At 36.7% G+C, this 20,807-nt stretch overlaps 1 protein-coding gene across 1 annotated transcript in view; it reads left to right on the plus strand.

Annotated features, from left to right (window-relative positions):
• CNTLN (centlein) overlaps positions 1-20,807 on the plus strand; it is a gene marked incomplete at both ends in the record, with an annotated part of 207,186 nt that overhangs the window by 173,045 nt on the left and 13,334 nt on the right. The window contains 4 exons of the mRNA XM_082013442.1: positions 612-709; positions 2,424-2,550; positions 4,162-4,299; positions 4,679-4,864. Of these exons, the coding sequence (XP_081869568.1) occupies positions 612-709; positions 2,424-2,550; positions 4,162-4,299; positions 4,679-4,864 (549 nt within the window). The remainder of the gene's footprint in view (positions 1-611; positions 710-2,423; positions 2,551-4,161; positions 4,300-4,678; positions 4,865-20,807) is intronic.

A 20,807-nucleotide genomic window follows, 5' to 3' on the forward strand; every position in this document is an offset into this window, starting at 1 on the left:
GGCTACTTAGTTAAATTTCATATTTTTATTTCTGTAGAGTGATTCAGTTGTTCTGTATTTAAATCTTGGGTAGATTATCTATGTGTTTGCATGAAGGGATTGAGGCTTTTTTTACTTTCTACTATATCCAATGAGGAAAGGACAACAACTGTATAATTCTCCTTCACTGGAATTACACATGCCTGAAAGTTATAATTGTACCTTTTTCTTATCGAAATGTAGGCTTTGTGTTAGTATGGCCGAACAGAAATGTTCAAATGAAGATCCAATTTTATTTCTCTGTGTTTCTGTTACCTTTTCAGCTGACCATGCTATGCAAGAGAAAATGTGGTCCTGATAGGTATACTGGACTTGCAAGTGTCCTGGGGAACATCTATTAATCATACATTATTAGAGCAATGGAAAAATACTGATTTTGATCACATTTTCCAAGGAATGTACTTTTGCTTAAGTGTTGCTATAAAGTAAAAATGCTCCTTTTGTACCAATTAATTTCTAAGATGACTCAAAATATGTGGAAGTTTACACAACTCATTATTTCAAACAAATTTGACGTTGATTGCGATAATATTCAGTCTGCTTTATTTATATTTTAATATTTTTCAATATAGAAATCGAATAATGAAATCACTAAGCAATTGACCACCGTTAAGTCACTAAAAAACGAAGTTCAGGAAAAAGAAGAACGGATTCGGGGACTACAGGCAAAGTATGTTTACTCTTCTATCCATTGTGTTTGGTGCCACCCAGTGGCAGCTGTGTAATTGTTAGAACATTAACCATTCTTAAATAGGTTTTTAAGGGAATGCACTATTCTTCTTTTTATTGCAGTCTTGCAGACTGTTACAGGGCTTTTTTTAGAAACGGGAGCATTACATGCTAAAATTGCATTTTGTTTAAGCTGATGAGTGTTTAGTACTACAGCGTCTGTATTGCAATACGAATACCTAAAATCAGAGCTCAGACTAGGGTAGACTACTTTATTCTTGATGTAAGTCTAAATGAATTCCTTAGCACTGTTAAACACAGTCTTTCAAATACAATAATTCTTTGCCTAGGGGCTAAGAGTCATGTCAAGGTTCAGATGCTTAAACAGGATTAAATATCCAGTCTTATATTCATAAAAAGTTCAAAAGGATAGTTGTATTTGTTTCTATTTGAAATGATTAAGGTTTACTACTCATTTTGAATTCATATGTATTGCTGTGAAGTATACAACTGAGATTTTATTCTACTTACTTTAACTGATACAATACTGTTCTTCAATTATATTACGATATAAACATATTAATATTTGTGTGAATTTCCTGCCTGTCCCACAGTTTAACTCCTCTAACATTCTAATTTTTTTATTTGTAGAAAGAATGCAGTTTACTTATCTGAATTTAGTTCATTTCAGAAATAGAGAACTCTGAAAATTGTTGAATTGTGTACATTGTATATTTTCTGTTTCAAAATTAAACTGCATTTTTCCACCATAAGAGTTAAATTTTAAATAGAGTTACTGGTTATCATGCTTCCTTTATGAAATAGATACTGTTTTTTCATAAAGTGTAAGATATAGTTACCAAAATAACATTAATAGCATAAATGTGAAATAGATGGAAGAAATGTTAAGATGCACTGTTTTCCTGTTTCTTTTAATATGGTGTTGACATGGTATCTACAGTGTTTTATTCCTGAACATATTACCATCACTCATTTTGCTTTCATTTAAAAAAAATATCCAGAAGTCTGAACGTATTCAGGTATTGCTTATGTTTATATTTTAAATATTAATTTTTATCATAATGGTGGAGGCATTGTAGAAGGCATAATTTTGTCATTGAACAGAGATTACTTTGTAGTGCATAAGATTTTCCTTGAGAAGTTTCTCAAAAATGATGATGTTATTTCTAGGTTTTGCAATTTTTAAGAATTATTATCTTACCTGACGTATTATAGAGATTTTTAATGTATTTCTGTGTATTAGTTGGATGAAAGGAGACTTCCCCCTTTCACTTCCTTTTAAAAATAATTTTTAATAAGTCGCATTTGCATGGTACCTGCTTCAGACATCAAAGAAATATAATTGATAAAATTTTGTGTGTTCAACCGTTTTTTTGCCTTTTTTTGATAATAGCTTAAGAAGAATTATTATGATTTCAGATCAGACAAGTTGGAGCATAAACCACAGTAAAAAGCAAATCACAAATAAATTGCATATTTAGAAATAGTTCTGTATAAGAAGAGACTTGAAACTCTGTTCAATGGTCGAGAATAGGGTAAATTGCAAGAATTGCATCTGCTTTTATTAAAAAAAATTCTAAAGCTAGAGGAATGATAGTTTATCTACTGCATTTATACTTTTTAGTTGTTTAAAATAGTTGCTTGTTAACAGTATCTTCTAACAGTGACACGCAGTGTGACTTCTTCCATTCTAGGATTTCTCAGTTGGAGAGGGACCTTAATATGAAAAGACATTTAATAGAAGACTTAAGGTCTCGTCTAAAAGCAAATCAAGAAAACGAGAAAACATCTAATGAAACATTAGAAAGTCTTGAGAGAAAGGTATTTCTTTCTTGCTGTTGATAGTTTTAGGAAAAGCAAAAGCTGGTGGATTTGCAGAAGTTATTTCAACACGCTGTGTATGCTAAATCAATATATTGCTTTAAGCAAACAACATACAGTTAGTTTAAGGGTGTAATTCCCTCCACTGTAATTTGTATGAAATCAGTACATAGTGATAGCTTGGATGGATTCAGCATAATTTAATGTATGTTCATAAGAGGTGTAATTAAATATTAAAGTATTCAGAACACTGAGTTGCAAGGACATGCTGTAAGTAGTGAGATTTAGTTTTATGCACTGTAAATTGCTAAAATACTGTAGACCTGAAACAAACGTGATTTTACATGACCTATGCTAATGAAGTCCATGTACCTCTCCTGGCTATAGTAGTTAAATGCTTTAATACGTCAATCTCTTTTCTACTGCAATGTTATGAATGATTCACAGTTCTGTCTGGGTAGCTAGAGCTTAATTTCTATAGCAAATTATTTTTTCCTGCAAAATTCTAGGTTGATTTCACTGAAGCTAGGATAACTTGTATATCTTTTGACATCTTTCTATATTATCCAACCAATGTATTGCACTTTGGCCTTTAATACCATAAAAAGATTATGACATTTTGTTTTTTGTGAGGTTATGCAGCATATGGCCCCAAAACAGAAATAAACAATTTACCAATTTGCTTTTTTTTTCCTGGAATGTGGGTGCTTGCTGAATATCACAAGCACTGTCTCTGCATGCCGTCATATAGCACTTTCAGCTCTAGAGAGAGCTACGGTCTTACCCTCCATGCCAAAGATAAGGTGTTACTACGAAATATGCAGCCAGAGAGTGAGAGCATAAGCAAGCAAGGGAGCTAAAATATGAAATGAGAGAAGTGCCTGGTTTTGGTTTTAGATGAAAGATTTAGAAGGGAACAATGTACTTTAATGCTGTTCCTTGAGTATTTTAAGCACTGCATTGCTCAGATTCCAGAAAATCAAATTCCATACATTAATTTGATTATTCCATGTGGAAAATCAACTTGATAAATTTTACATTATCTTCAGCAGAAGATCAAAGAAATTCCCTGTTACTCTATATTGTCAGGAAAACTTCGTGATTAATACTGTCAGGAGAGCTAAAGGGGTGGTTTTTTTAGGTCCTTCTCATTTTACCCCAAATCAGTGTTTGCATTCTATGGAAAAATGATAATAATTATCTAAGAGGCTTTACAGACTATTAATTTGTAGACAGTTATAATTTTCTCAGCTGAGATTTAATTAATGTTTTTACCTCTGATAGAAGAAATGAGTGGAAGTTGTTGCTTGCTGCCTTTTGGCTGTGCTGTAACAGTAAAATATATATAAACAAACAGTTCTGCAAATGAAGAGCTTTTCTTTACACTTAATACAAATCAAGACTTTATGTAACAAGATTGTGTGCAGACTGATCTCTACTGGATCAGCAGTAGAGATTTATTAAAGACTGTAGTTTCAGAAAAAGGTACTTAAATTATTTCTACAATACAGGTATGTTTATGCAATATGGGTAAGCATAGTTTTGATTTTATTTTAATTTTTAAGTTTTATATCTTAATAGTCAATTGTTCTTGGCCTTTCGTTATTTCAGGTAAAGGCACTGTCTGAAGACTGTTCGAACAAAAAAACTTCCATTGACACACTGAAACAAAGACTTAATGTAGCCACAAAAGAGAAGTCTCAGTATGAGCAGATGTATCACAAGACAAAAGATGAGTTGGAGAAAAAGGTATATTAGAGTTGTGATGGCTCCACTGTCAAACTTTTTCATACATCACTTTCAAATAAAATATTGCAAGGTCATCAGCTTAGACTTTCTAAATACAGAAAGGGAAAAAAGAGGACTGTAATAGTAATGGGTTTCTCTGATTTAATTCAGTCACATCACTGAAATTTAGGTGCTGAAACATGGACATAATGACTGAAAATGAAGTTAACTTTTTCCCATGAAATTACATTTTATGTGTTACAAATTTTGCAAGTAGAGTGTTCTGTGATGTTAATTATTGTGTGGGAAGTTAGTTGGTTCATTTGTTTCTTTGTGGTCTACCATGCCTGCCTATCAGCATTTATCATATCACTGCTTTTTCTCTGTGGATATATTTCAGGATCTCAAGCTTACCAATCTAGAGAGCAAAATGATTGAGACTGAATGTGCCATGACTAAACTTGAGACTACTGCATCTCAACAGCTACATGGCTTGGCTAAACAGAGTGGACAGGCTTTAGAAACTGTACAGAAGAAGCTGCTGCTCACCAGTGACAAAGTAGAAGAGTTCAGGACGTTTGTGAAGGTTTGAGTTTTGATTTTCTTTGGGTGTTCACCTAAATCAAGGTATCTTGAATGAAAGCAAAACGTAAAAGATTAAATGGGGCTTGTCTTTGGTGCATTCACTGTTCTGGAACAATCTTCGAAGTTCCTGCATTGGCCTGGTGTCAACTCTGAACTGGTCTAAACAGGGAGAAAGAGTCAGTGGCTCTTTAGACTTCCACAATTTTCATCCGTCTTCTTTTTCTATACAGCTGCCAGTGTACTTGTTCCCAAGAAAAAGTGCTTAGTTCAATAGCAAATCACTCTGCAGAAAAAAATCACCCAACACATTTAAGAAAGTAATTTATGTCTGCTGATTAGTGTGAATTAACTCATTTTCCCCATGCATGTGTTTTTTATTACAGAAATATTAAATAAGGAAGCCTCTCTATTGTGACGTTGAAAGTTTTAAAAGCAGGCTGTGGAATATTCTTTTCTTATTTTGGTTAAATACTTAACAATCTGCTACAGTGCATCATGCAGTAATACTATGTTTGTGATGTTACACAGATTGCTTCATCATACTGCTTCAGTGTGAAGTTCTACAGAATGGACTAATTTGTGTTTTATAAACTAATATTTGAAATATAAATATTATTTATTTTTCTGAAATACCCACCATGTAACTAAGAATTATAATGCCTATTCAGTATATATCTATCTTGAATTTAACATATAGCGGGGACAAGGGAGCCGAACAGAGCTGGCAGATCTTTAAGGATGCTTTCCATAGAGCACAAGAGCTTTCAATCCCTAGGCATAAGAAATCAGGTAAGGAAGGCAAGAGGCTGGCATGGCTGAGTTGAGACCTGCTGGTCAAACTAAAGGGCAAGAAGGAAATGCACAGGCAGTGGCAGCAGCAACAGGTATCCTGGAAAGAGTACGGGGACGCTGCCTGGTTGTGTAGGGATGAGGTCAGGAAGACCAAGGAGCAGCTGGAGCTGAACTTGGCAAGGGATGTAAAGAATAATAGAAGGGCTTCTATAGGTATGTCAGCCAGAAAAGGAAGGTCAAAGAAAGCATACTCCCCTGATGAGCAAGACTGGCAGACTGGTAACAACAGATAAGGAGAAGGCTGAGGTATTCAATGACTTCTTTGCCTCAGTCTTCACTGGCAGTGTCTTTTCCCACACCTCTTGAGTGGATGGACTGCAAGATGGGGACTGGAGCAGCAAAGTCCCACACACTTGAAAGAGAAGATCAGGCTCGAGACCATCTGAGGAACGTGAACATGCACAAGTCCATGGGACCTGATGAGATGCATCCCAGAGTCCTGAGGGAATTGGCTGATTTAGTTGCCAAGCCACTCTCCATGATATTTGAAAAGTCATGGCAGTCAAGTGAAGTCCCTGGAGACTGGAAAAAGGGAAACATTGCACCCATTTTTCCAAAAGGTAGCAAGGAGGACCCTGGGAACTACTGACCATTCAGCCTCACCTCTTATGCCTGGGAAGATCATGGAATAGATCCTCCTAGAGGCTGTGCTAAGGCACCTCGAGCACAGGGAGGTAATTCGAGACAGCCAGCATGGCTTCACCAAGGGCAAGTCCTGCCTGACCAACCTAGTGGCCTTCTATGATGGAGTGACCACATCAGTGGACAAGGGAAGAGCTATGGATGTGAAATTCTGTAAGGCCTTGGACACGATCCCCCACAACATCCTTCTCTCTAAATTGGAGATATGGATTTGATGGGTGGACTATTGGGTGGATGAGGAATTGGTTGGATGGTTGCATCCAGAGGATAGTGGTCAATGGCTCAATGTCCAGATGGAGATGGGTGATAAGTGGTGTCCCTCAGAGGTCCATGTTGAACCTGTACTGCTGAATATCTTCATCAATGACATAGGCAGTGGGATCAAGTGCACCCTCAGCCAGTTTGCAGATGACACCGAGCTGAGTGGTGCTGTTGACATACCTGAGGGACGGGATGCCATCCACAGGGACCTGGACTCAGGAGTGGCTCCATGTGAATCTCATGAGGTTCAACAAGGCCAGGTGCAGGGTCCTGCTCCTGTGTCGGGGCAACCCCCAGTATCAATACAGGCTGGGAGATTAAGGGACTGGGAGCAGTCCTGCCGAGAAGGACTTGGGGGTACTGGTGGATGAAAAGCTGGACATGAGCCGGCAATGTGTGCTCACAGCCCAGAAGGCCTATTGTATCCTTAGCTGCCTCCAAAGCAGCATGGCCAGCAGGTCAAGGGAGGGGATTCTGCCCCTTTACTCCGCTCTGGTGAGACCCCACCTGGAGTCCTGCGTCCAGCTCTGGAGTCCTCAGCACACAGAACACATGGACCTGTTGGAGCGGGTCCAGAGGAGGGCCACAAAAATGATCAGAGGGATGGAACACCTCTCCTATGAAGACAGTCTGAGAGCGTTGGGGTTGTTCATCCTGGAGAAGAGAAGTCTCCGGGGAGCCCTTATTGCAGCCTTCCAGGACTTAAAGGGGGCTTATAAGAAAAATGGGGACACATGGGGACATTACCCCCTGCCTCCTATCACGGGGCCTGTAGTGAGAACGAGGGGTAATGGTTTTAAACTGAAAGAGGGTAGATTCAGACTAGATAGAAGGAAGAAATTTTTCACAGTGAGGGTGGTGAAACACTGGCACAGGTTGCCCAGAGAGGTGGTAGATGCCCCGTCCTGGAAACATTCCAGGTAAGGCTGGACAGGGCTCTGAGCAGCCTGATCTAGTTGAAGCTGCCCGTGCTCATTGTGGGAGGGTTGGACTAAATGACCTTTAAAGGTCCCTTCCAACCCAAAGATTCTATGATTCTATGATATATCTATTGCATATCTACTTTCAGACAAGGTTATCTTACTAACCCATGAAACAGATCCACTTCTTTACTGTTCTTGGATTTCTTTAGAGGTGAGCTGCTTTCTGATGTGTTTGAGCAAGTCTGATGGCATCCAAAGTAATGAGCAGTGGTATTTTGATGACTGTAAAAAGAAGGCATATGTAGTTATCTCTTAATAAATAACTTTCCATTGCGGGTTGTAATTTGGTAACTTAAATACTTGTGTGTTTTACCTTCTTTCTGTCATCATCAGATAACAAGTCACACTACATTTTTCAGACCTTTGATGCTGGCATGAAACCATCCCATGTTCAATTCAGTTGCAAAATTCATGTCAACTTCATTATGAAAAAAGACTGAGCAATATTGAATGCACTTTAAAATCCTAAATTCAAAGAATTTATAAGCTAAAATATTTAAGGTGAAAATGAGGATTGATTTTCATGAAAAAGTGCCTGTTATTAAAAAAAGTACTTATTTTTTAAGCTTGTGATTAAAATAAAGGCTATCTCCTGTCTGCCTTGTTTCAGAACCTTGGGAAAGTGGTATAAAACTGGTCGCTGCCCCTGTTGTTTAGAAGTATTTTGCCTATTCTTGAGCAAGCTGTTATTTTTCATGAGGAAAAATGTGCTTTCTTCTAACACAGATTTCTTCTTCTAAGAGGAAGAAATGATTGTCCTTTCCACAGCTGCATGCTTACTTTTTGGCTAAAATTGGGAAAGTCTGAATTAATCTCATGTATTATCTATTTTTTTTAATTAAATACTCTTATGTCATTGATGACTGAGAGATGCAATTCAGTCTCCATTCAGGCTCCTATGAATTTTGGAATGACTTCATTGAATAAACTGCAGGAGCAATTATAGACAAAGGAGATAGATGAGTGTTCATACTATCAATACTTTACATACTTGCATAATGAAAAGTTTGTCAAAAATTAGAAAATGAGAAAGTGAAAGATCTTCTTCTCTCAAAAGTAGCTGTAATGAGGAAAATCGGCTATTAGCAACTCTATGATACTTCATTCGTTGTTGAATAAGATGACTGCTTCTCTGTCGGGTACTATGAATATTCATTAGTATTTACATGGTCATATGGTATGTGAAAAGACTGTTAATAAGCAGTTTCTCTAGAAATAATAATAATATTTAACTAATAAAGCTAAATATGTAGCTTCTCCCCTGGATAAAAGAAAATGCATGCATATTTCAAGTAACATTTTTGCTGACTACTGCTCCTCTGCAGAAAGATTTTTTGAAAATAAAGATGCTGTCGCTAAGTCAAATATTGATGAACAGGGAGTTCCTCGGTCGACTACTTTGTTTAGTTACGTACTAAATATTTATGGAAAACACGTTCTCTGAAGTCAGATTTTATTCACAGTATACCGCTGTAAGAAATACAGTTGAAAATCCTTGGCTTTTCAGTGGAATTTTGTCATATATCAAGTAAATCCTGTTAAAATACCTCTTACGTGCCTGATGATATAACCTGCAGTGGAAGAGCGAGGTGGCACAATAAGAAGTAGAAGTAGTCCTTCCTGCACCAGCTCTTCCTTTGAATTCTGGTCTGTCTCATTTCTACTCTCTCCTTCCAGGTAGTTGTCAATTTTCTCCTGACCTTGGTTCTCACTCAAGTTTCAGTACCTCAAATAATTTTTTTTCTGTATAGAGATCAAGTTTAATCAAGTTTAAACTGTCTCTTGGTTAACCTGTTTAACATATTTTCATGACCCTCTTATCTTTGCTCTTCTGATCACTTCAGAAGCCTTACTTGTTTTTCTGAGTGCGAGTGTAATCTTCTCATTAATCAATTGAATGCAGTTACTTTTTCTAGCTGTTCCATGTCTCTCATGACATTATATAGTTCTTTTATTAACATACAACAATTAAATCATTTCAACATTGCTAATTAATAGCTACAGCTAATAATAGGACAACAGAGGAACTTCAGAGAAGAGAGTGTGGCTCTTTCTGTTTATAGCAGACACTGTTACTTGCCTTTACAGTTATTAATAACATAGAACCACAGGATCTTGAATCCATTTGGATCAATATACTATGTTACAAAACCTGGGAGAGAGGTTTCTGGTAGAAGTCTGATATACACCACTGTATAAAATTAGAGGATGTGATGAGTTACTGGTTAAGCACGTATTTGTAATGTACAATAAAGCATTGCATTTTTATGGGGAACCCAGCTTGGGACACTCACACAACTAACTAGAATTGCTAGACTGTAAAATGTAGTAATAGTTTCTAAAAATTGTGGAAGAAACGATTACAAACAAAAGTCGCTGTATCCAATATATTGTAAGCCATTTTTGGACTTGTTTTTGTTCGAGTGTGGTATAGGGATCAGGTGTTAGTCCTAAATTAAACTCAGTAGCAACCAACAGGGCACCTAAAATAGGCTGATTCCAAGCAGCTCATTTCTCCAAAGCTGTTATGTGGAAGATGCAGGCTAGTAGAAAATATGAATAGAAATTGTGCCCTGTAAGTTTATCAAGTAACCAAAAAAACCCAGTTCCATAATTAGAGGGTACCTCCTTATAAATATCCATTTCACTTTGATAGGAAAGCGGACACAATATTTAGAAATAAAAAGTCAATATAAAGGAAGTGAAAAATGGATTATAGATAATAATCTGAAAATATGAGCAGCAATAGAGGATGGAGAAGAGGCTAAAGGTATCGAGATGAAATCTGTGGGTAGCAAGCCAAGAACAATAGTAAAGGGGCAAGATCTAAAAATGTATGAGTTATAAGATAGCTATTACACAGTGGATACAACCCATTATTAGATAAAACAAGTCTATAGCTGTGTAAAGACAGAAGTCTTGTATAAGAATTTCTGGTTTGTGCCTGGAAGGAGGTAGACTGGTGTTATATGAAGATGATGAAACATCCCCAGTCTATTAGTAGGCAACGGAGGATTTTAACCAATTTCTAGAGAGAAATAGTATTTTGAAATAGAGAACTTCTATAGCTTACAACTTTATAGGGCTGGTAAAGGAATTTTTCTCTTGCTGATCCTCATTTTGAATAAGTATTCAAAGTAAGTGTATATATACTGTAACACTGCCATGAATCCAAAAGAATGATAATATTGAGTTGATACTCAGTAAAAGCAGTCAGGATAGGTATTTTTAGGTTAGTTAGTCTGACCTCATTTCTGGCCAAAATAATGAAAAACTGATATGAAATTCAATTATTAAAGTACTAAAGCATAGGAATATAGTTATACTTCTTAGAACGGCTTTATGTAAAAGAAGTTGCATTGAATAAGTCTGATTTCTTTTCTGGAAGGCAGTACAAGTCAGTTGATAAATGTTACTATTCTTTTTAATGTTCTGGTTTTTTAAGATGACCTAACACCGAGGCAAAAAAATGTAGGCTATGCAAGATCAATAATATGTTAAGTGGGTTAAAAATGGTATGTGCCATGGATCTGAAAAGTAATTAATGAAATTTACGTGTTTCTAGAGTTCTGTAAAGATCAAAGCTAAACTTTATTATTAAACGTTTTCACAGAATTAGATGTCAAATCCTGGTTAAATTTGTCAATGGCATTAATGAAGACTGACAAATAATAAGGAAAGTAAGGCTGTAAGTATGATGTAAGTTATGCCAAATAAAACATTTTTATTACAGAAGAACACAAACTACCTGTAAGAGAGACCAGATGGCTCTGACAGTATTTTAGATGCCTTTTATAAAGGTACATGTTTTCTTCCCATCCAGCTTCCATCAGCACCATAAATTCTCTTTGAACCATGCATCCAATTTCTATAGTGTACCATTGTTCAGTATTTTCTATAATATGTATTGCACTATCAGATCCTCAGGTGGATCTTGCCACTTATCTGCAGCACAACAGCCAGAGCAAAATGTTTTTTGTTGTGTTTGTATTGCCTGTGACAGCACATGCAGAAAACAGCCATTGGATAAAGTTAAAAAATTGCTACTAGACTACTTGATTGGATGTCTGTCAAAAGTAGGGTGCGGCGTACAAATTTGCTATGAAGCAGTCCAAAATCCTGCCTAATTCTACAGGAATTCTGTTTTCCTTCATTACTGTATTTTTTATTTTTTTTTAGCTCACCTAGACTTTGGCCATATATTGCTGTTATGAACCCTTGTAAGCTCAACACTCAGTAGTGTTGTCTGTGCCATTCAACTTGTACATCAGCAAAACTCTTTTTTTTTTAAGTTAAACTGCAGTGATGACATCTACGTGAGCATGAAAAGATCAGAACTTTTCTAACCTTGAGGAAGATGTTTTGAAGTTTTGATAAGGCACCTATATTCAACTGCAGCTGTAATAAATAGGTGATGGCAGCAGAATGCTTCAAAGTCAGCTGAGTGCATTTCTCAATTCCATAATGCCTCTGTGATTTGGGATTTGTGTGCCCTCCACAGAGAATACCCACTAAAGCACAGTTCACATCTGGTCTGTTCTGGCATTGCTCTTGATAGGTCTCCAGTATAACCATCTGATAGGATTGACTGCCAAAATCAAGACCCGTAGCAGTTTACTTGGCAAGCTTAATGGATCTACTTGGGGATCTAACACTCACTCTCAAGACATCTGCCCTCATTTCTGCTGCTCAGAGCAGGGCTTCAGCGAGGTGCCTTTTCCCCTTGCTCTGTTGTTTGACATACAGCTACGTGCAGCCACACGTCAGAGGCCTTATCCCACCTCTGCTTGGCCGAGTGATGTTCTGCCAGTCATTTGCCATTCAGTCAGCTTACCTTATATCGCAATACGTATCAGTCTCTCTTACCTTTTCGCAGTTTACCCTGAATCCCGACATCAGTTTTGCCGTGGCATACTTCCTCCCTGCTGTCTTGGGCTGTAGTTTAATACGCAGTTTAGAATAAGTTAACAGTTCTGTTAAAAAGTTCCACCTCTGAGTGACCCTCACTGCTCATTTCTGCCCCTATGAAACTTCCTCCTTCCTCCCTTTATAAAATGTCATCGTAAACACTATACCGGTCAGTTGTGAGCTAGCTCATGAAAATGCAGTTAACCTTTTGAAAACCCAGAGCACCAGCTTTTGCGTACCACAGAGGGTCAGAGCAGGGACAGGTTTACATGGTTGCAGGCTAGAGATGCTGTTACTGCCCTTTAGTGGCACTGCTAATTGAAAATGTCACATGAAACTTCTTCCTCTTACAAAGAATAAGTTTAATTAACCACTTACCACTTTCATGTTAAAAATTTCTGTCATTTGGCAAATTCCTGTTATTTACCATTGCTGTCGTCTTCTCTTGAACTGTTCTGTGGAGGGGAGGATAAAGCATTGCCAGGAAACATGCTCTTCTCAGAATGGCCATATGCAGATGATGTCCTATTTGTTCTTTATTTTTTAAAAAATTAGAAGAATTAGAGATAATTTGTAGTTGGGTTGGGAGGCTCAAATATTTGGGAAATACTTTGTTCTTTTTTATCAGCTCCTTTCCAACAAGAGCACAACACAAGTACAGTGTTACTGTCTGTACCTCCAGCTACAAAGTCAGTTCTTTGGACAGAAATAAATCCTTGCAGGGGACTTTCAGAATTCTGCAGTTATGGTGAGACAGTAAGAAATACTCTTCATAAGACATTTCCAGTGGTAAATGTATTCTCAAACCTTGTGGATTCAGTTTCCTTGGCAATACTACTGTTCCAATTTCTACCAGGCCCAGGGTGTGCAGAACATCCCTTTTATATGGGTACACAGATCAGATGCAGGATGCCATTTGAATGATCATTTTTTTCATCTAAAAATGCTAAGCATAATAAGTAATTGTAAAATTTTATACTTGGCAAAAATAGACTTAACTTTTTATTGAAATAGAACTATAGTTTGCTGCGCAGATGAAAATGGATTTATTTTGAAAAGTCTACACAATTGTGTATGAACCGTGCCAATTTGGAAGTGGTGTTTGACCAAACAAAGTTTTCTTCAGCAGATCACTGGGACATTTTGGAAACAACAGCAGATAGTATCACTTATGTAAGTTGGCACTAACAGTTTTGATTTGAAAGTGGACACCTTTAATATGACTTCAGGTTGCTAGAAAATGTTCCCCACTGGGAACACTTAAAAGCCAAAAGGTAATTATATTTCATTTATTACACTCCAAACTGCCAACACTTCACCTAGAAAAGTATATCCAAAGTGATTGTATGGTTAGATGACGTGTCTGCCAACCTGTGTTCAGCCAGAATCAGCATAATACTTAGTTACAGGAATGTGTTCCAGTCTGATGAGAATCAGTATTCTCATCTGCATAGTGCACATCTTTAAAAGGTGTCCTGTGTGCAAAGCAAAATTTGTGTAACTGAAAAAATCTAACCATTAAAAAAATCAGGCATTTATTGCTTCTTTTTCACTATGCGTGCTGCTTTAGAGGAAAAGGAGAAACACAGCTTTTATTATGAAATACCAGCCTTTCTTGGTTCTGAGAAGAAATTGGTGATAAATTAAGCTAATCTCCATGAGGATTACTCTGCATCTGGGATTTAGGCAAATTGAATCAGGGGCCTGAATAGTGACAGTGAATATCTATTAGACTGTAAACAGAATAATAGGCCCTGTGAATTTTAATGAATGAAGTGAATGGCTGGACTCTTATAGTTTACAGAAGGCATATGGTTAGTGATGCAGACAGTATGCCAGGAATGGCATATAATGCAGATGTCTTAATGGAAAAAATCTTGATTACTAAAAATGAATTATAAGTAGAAAGATTTTGAAAAGCTTTTCCTTTTTCTTTACTTTTTAGGCTTAGAAGGATAGCACTTCATTTTGGTTTTTGACTATGATAGGTAAAGATCATAACAGATGTAGCTTAAATTATGTTGGAATTTTTTTATATCCCCTCTATATTAAGAGTTTAGAGGAATTGATTTAAATGATTCAACCTATGTAACCAAATTGCAAGGTATGTCAGGTTTCTGTAGCTGTGCATGTATGTCTCATGCAAAGTTTAGATGCATGTCTGACTTAACAGGTGATGATTTTGTTGGTATTAGTGTTACTTTCATTTTTCTTACAGTGCCTGGGAACCATTCTCATAGACCATGACTCTGTAATAGTCAGATACTGTGTGAACAGATCCAACAAACTTGAGCTGAACAGGAAACTATTTTCACCAACTTGCAAATAACTTCCTTTTCTGCCTCAGGAAAAAAAAAATCTAAGTTTTTCAGAGAAAGAGGCTGCAACAGGCTCAGCTGGGAGCTACTTGGAGACACTGCATACATTCCCTGGAAGGGGATAGATCCACCTGTGATTCCTTTAAATGGCTTGGAGATACTGCTTTTTAAAGCTGATACTCAGCCCAGTGTATAATCTGAAGATAGTTAGAAAGATGCCTAGTTTACAGATAATGGCCAGTTTGGAGTCTAAAAGGCAGAAATGATGTTGACTGGAAAAAGGAATAACTGGAAGACTTGGGAGATGGACGCATGAGTACCAAGTATACAGTAAAGGCTCTGGGCTTGAAGTGATTAGAAAACCTTTTGGCAAAATGACAGGAAAAGTAGCAAAACTTGGAAAGGAGGAGAAAGGTCTCCAGTAGTGATTTATTTAAGAGTTCATGTAGAAATAGTTGTTCAATGTATGTTCATCAGATTACTAAGAAAGCAAGCTGAAGAAGAGAGAATGGAAAGAACCCACATACAGAGCCCTGTGAAGTCTCCACAGTAATTTAGAAGGGTGGGAATTGAGGGGATTTCCCAGCGGACACGCTGAAGGAGCTACAGAGAGGTGGGAAAAGCTCTAGGAAGGTGGACCCATAAAAAACAAGAAGTGACAGTATTTTAAAAAAACACAGTTGGTAAGATTTATGGAATTTTTTTAAGAGTAGAAGGAATGCCAGACCTGACCTCTTAAATTAGGTTTCAAACACATTTGTTTCAGCAGTGCAGTGGTCTTACACAGGGCATCTGGTTTATAGGTTTTATGCTTTGCGTGTTTTTCTACAGAAAGATATAAGCTCAGAGACTGAACTGAGTATGAGGAAATCTTGGTGCTCTTCACATCTTTGTCACTGACCTGCTATGTGACCTTTGGAGTGTTGCTTCACCTCAGTATTTCTTGGTCTGCCCAGAAAATTCTTTGTTTCCCATGTCCAGTATAACTATGCTGACTTTGTCTGCCCTAACTGTTCAGATAATAAACTCCCTGAGATCCCAGGCATCTCTTACTACACGTGTGTGAAGCTCTAATCTCTGTCAGTGCCTTTTTTTCCTCTGTGTAAATAACTGTAATATATGATGTTTGAAAGGAATGATGCTAGTTTTGCTAGCACCTGTGTAAATCAGAGGTAATTCTGTTGAAACCGAAGAATTTACAGCAGGGAAAAAATTAATGTAAATGAGGTAGGACTTAAATGCTGAAGTAAATAGGACTTTAAATTATTATTATTACCCATTTCACATAAATACAATTTTAGAAACCAATATATTTTGACAGAAATATTTCACCTGTCATTCCATGCTGATTATACATATTTCAACTCATTCTCTGCTATAAAGAAAACTATTATTTTTTCCCTGTTCTAGGTCACCAAATGTGTTAATTGTGTTGAAAATTTAGCAACAGTACAATGAAAACTATGGAGTGTTTGCTAGTACATAAAAAAGCATCAGTCTGAAAACATTTGGGTCTACAACTTACATTTTTGACAGTCTTAAAGCCTAATGTACAGGAGACATTAGAGAACTGTAAAGCTGTAATAATATATATGACCAGATGTCCCTCATATCAGTAAGTATCTGCTGTATGTTCTATAAATGAGGTGCCCAGCTGATGCAATAAGAGAGGCTTCATTCTACCTAAAGCCATGTTACAAAGAGTACTATGAAAAGAAACAGATTTTTACGACAAGATTTCAGGCATGAATGAAAGTCTGGTAGCTAAACAATTATCAAGAGAGGATTAGAAAAGAAAAAGAGAAAAGCTGACCAGTGATATAAAAAAAACAAATTTTGAATTACAAAGGGAATTTTAAAACACATAAGTATACTCCTCTGTACTTCTCTACAGAAATATAAACTACATTGTAATTGGCCAGAATAAGTCCATTGCTGCATCTTTGTTTAAAAATGCTTTGTTTTGAAAACAATCTAAAATTAAAAACTGGCCGTGACTTAAGTCACTTTTCTGTTAATTTGTACATAAAGTGAACTATCTTTTAGGACATAGCGTAGTGTAATCTTTTAGGACATAGCATAATGTATTCAATTTCCTTTTATTATAAATGTCAAATGTAGTCTGAAATATTTTTAATATTCTTCCCTATGGTTTTCTGCACCTGGAGCTGGTTCAGAAAATGCAGTCAAAAGAACATTCTCAATGTTGTACTTGAAATTAAATAATTCTAAATAAATAATTTGTTTTCAGTGGTTTTCAATCAAGAAGAAGTGATATTTTGGTAGGATAAGATTGGTAGCAAAGGTCTTTTGGAGAAATGTGGAGAAATACAGTATTTAAACAGTTGCCAGCCAAGTGAGACTTTCTCCCCTCTGTTCTAATGGCAAGCAGGAATAACATAACTTAAGGCAGCATAGTTGTGCAAGTTCAAATCTTATCTGTGATAGGAATCAGATTATCAAATTTTATGCAACACAGTTTCTCATTTCTGTCATTGTACCTTAATGTTCTTCTTCCTTATTATATTTTACCTGGGTTTTGGGTCTGCGGTTGTAAGTGCCAGGAAGCTGAGTTCTGTGTTCAAATACTGAAATCCTGAGGCCCTTTTTATACTGTGTGACTTAAGGGCTTTGTCAGGAAAGCTATGGTGGGTTTAGCTTCAGTAGCTGAAAAACAATACTGTGAAAATCTATCTACGCTTTTCCAGATGTTCTTACCATAATTGGGTTTGGGATATTACTGAATTCACTTTTTCTAGTTCACAGTCTGTCATCCATATCTCAGAGCCATGAAGAAGGCAGGGTTGGGCTAGGATGTTGGACTGCAAAATGGGTGTATCTTTTGCTATAAGGGTAGAAGAAGCTGGTAGTATTTTTAATTACTTCAATTACTTTTTCAGATCTTGTTTTCAAATCTTTCAGATTCTTAGTTACGCTCATACGTGTTCCGATTTGCTTGTGTTAATGGATGTGGAAAATCAGGTTGTAGATGCAACTGCAATATCACATTATTTTGTACGTACATACTGCAATTTTTCAATCTCTATATAGAATGGAGTTCTTACAGGTCATCAGGTGAAGAATTTCTTCCTGGCAATGTTTGCTTTCATTTGCCACTGATCCATATGAACTTGTGAGCACTATTCTCGGTGCCAATCAACATAAGATTGTTTACTTCAAATCATATATATCAATCTGATATCTAGCTTTACTGGATGCATTTCTCCCTTTCAGCTCTTTATTGACATAGCCGTTGAAAGTTTGTAGCTCTGCTATCTTTTAGATACAGTTGTCACTCTGATATTCCCTTGAGTGTGTCTTTTTGTTTTGTTTGGGTTTCAATGCGATCTACAGCTTGTTTGTTTATTCTTAATGGAAAAGATAATAAAAGCCTATCTTAATTCCTTCAGATACGTACAATGAAGAGCTGAGCCATGTTGCTTGAACATATATGTTCATAAATATTAGAACTAAAGCAGAAACAGTGACTGAAGACAGATAAATAAAACCAACACACCACATTATAAATGTGATCTGTGCGACATTGTTAGAATGTTACTACCACTTCAGTATTTTGCAATAGCATTCTGGATGGAGGAAGATGAGGCTGGTCCATATCTCCTCCATACCTTTACACTCTACTTTCAGGGTGTCTGCTGAAGTCTCTGAAATCACATGTGATCTCTGGGGATCATAAGAATTAAGTTAACCTCCTGAGGCTGACTAATTCCCATGGGTCAGAAAGCTACATGTAATAGCTCTTGGCCAGACAAATCTATTGCAGTGGTCTGTCTTGTCTTTATTTCTGGTCTACACTCTTGTCCTTTTTCTGATTAAAAAAAAGTTATGCCTAGGAGGTGTATTTGTCCAAGTGAAGGAGCTAGCTGAGGTAACTTAAATAATATATTTGAATTTGCTATAGAAGAGTTGTTCTTTTTTCTGACATACATCAGTCATGCTGTGAGATCAGTTAAAACATTATTACTGAAAGTCATTTTTAGAGAGGCAATAAGGACCAAATAACTGTACTTCCACTGAAGAAACTTGAATGCTTGTTTCAGCGGCTGAAACAGTGCATGATGTCATCTCTTAGTGTCACTTTGTACATTCATTCTGTTTTGTCTGGTTGATCATTTGGGGTGGTACTGCTTTCTCAACCTTTCACAGCACTAGGATCTGCCCTATCCTTAGGCCAGCAGTAATTGTTTTACCAAAAAAGGAGAGAAGTTCTTTAAACTCAGCATTCAGTTCTGTGAAATTTAGATCTTGTTTTCCACAGAGAGATGCAACATCTTTACAATACTTTTGTTTTTTTAGAAGACTAAGCTTGTTTCAGAAAAGATTTTCCATTTAATTTTTGGTTAATGCTCTGGGTCACGTCCTTACACCATCCCAATCTACAAAACAAGTGAGTTTCTAAGAAGACATTTTTTGTATCTAAAGACACTTTCATATTGAACTACACACAAATTATAATGTACAGAATTGTTCTGTATATTATACTGTTCTATACATTTCCGGTTGGTTGACTTTGGCCAGCAGGTAAACACCACATACTTGCTTGCTCACTCCCTACTCCCAGTGAGACTAGGAAGAGAGTAAGAAGAGCAGAAGGGAGAAAACTCAAGCGTTGAGGGAAGGACGGTTTAATGACCGTTTAATAAGTGAAGGAAAGTGAGGGAAAAAAAACCCCAAGGGATGTAGACCAATGCCCAGCCAGGCTCTGAGCAGTAGCTACTTACCAGACTAATCCCCCATCCTCCTCAGAATTTATTTTTGAGGAAGACATTATATGGTATGAAATGTCCCTTTGGTCAATTCAGGTCATGTGCCCCACGTGTGTTCTCTCCCTACTTCTTGTGTACCTCAGCCTACTCACTGAGCGGGCAGGGTGGGAAACAAAGAAGGCCTTGAAGCTGTGCAACCACTGCTCAGCAATAACTAGTGTGTTATTCACACTGTTTTATTCACAAATCCAAAATAATGCACTATAGGAGCTGCTAGAAGACAATTAACTCCATCCCAGCCAGACCCAGAACAACATTATTACAAAAAAAGCACAGTAAAGTTTAAAATTTTCCATAACTAATGTGAACCATGGCTTCTGCCATGAGATCTGCACCAGTGCAAGACTGAAATCTAGCTATACATAGCTACATCAGACTTTGGTTTGTCTTGGTGCCATTAAGTTTTATTATATTACAAACAATAACAATAGAGTGTGTAAATTAACATGGTATTTACAAGAATAATTTTAGGCATTGACTTGGTCATATGGCATTACTTGGGGCCATTGATCAATTTGTGTCAATTCCAGGATCAATTAGTGTCAGAGCTTTTTGGGATGTAAAGACTTTATTAATAGTGTGTTGTCAGGGTCTGTGTATCACCACATTCTTTGAGTGTTTAATTAAATGCGATCTTTTAAATGAAAGAAGACCTTTGTCTTTATACATCTCAAAACTGGCAAAAGATACAGTTCTAAAAACTGTTTGCGTGCTGAGACCAAAATTGAAAACTATTATCTTAAGAATGTATATTTTGTGTTGTGAAAATAAAGTAAAAAGGCGTATAAGGGAGATGTTTTAGAACTATATGCAACTCAGTAGATGTAATATATACTATATAACTATATGGAGTTGGTAGATAATGCAACAATTGCTACTGATTAAAAAGAGCTGGGTACTTTAAGGTCATGTTGTTAGAATTTTAAGCTTTTTTTTTTTCTAGGCAAACCAGTAGCAATTGCAGTGGTCTGACAAGATGTGTTGTAGATTTGTTTTCAGGAATTAATCAGGGATTCCTATTCTAGTTGACTGGTAGCAGCTAAGTGTGTCCCACAGGAATAACTCTGACAGTAACATCTAAGTTGGGAAAATGGCTTTACTAACAAAATATCCCCTAGATTTGACACCAAAGAAAAAACAAAGAGAAAAGATCAAATCCTAGTGTTACTACTACTAATAAAGGCATTGTTATC

The sequence above is a fragment of the Phaethon aethereus genome, assembly GCF_964289735.1.
Source record: "Phaethon aethereus genome assembly, chromosome: Z".
Taxonomy (NCBI): Eukaryota; Metazoa; Chordata; class Aves; order Phaethontiformes; family Phaethontidae; genus Phaethon; species Phaethon aethereus.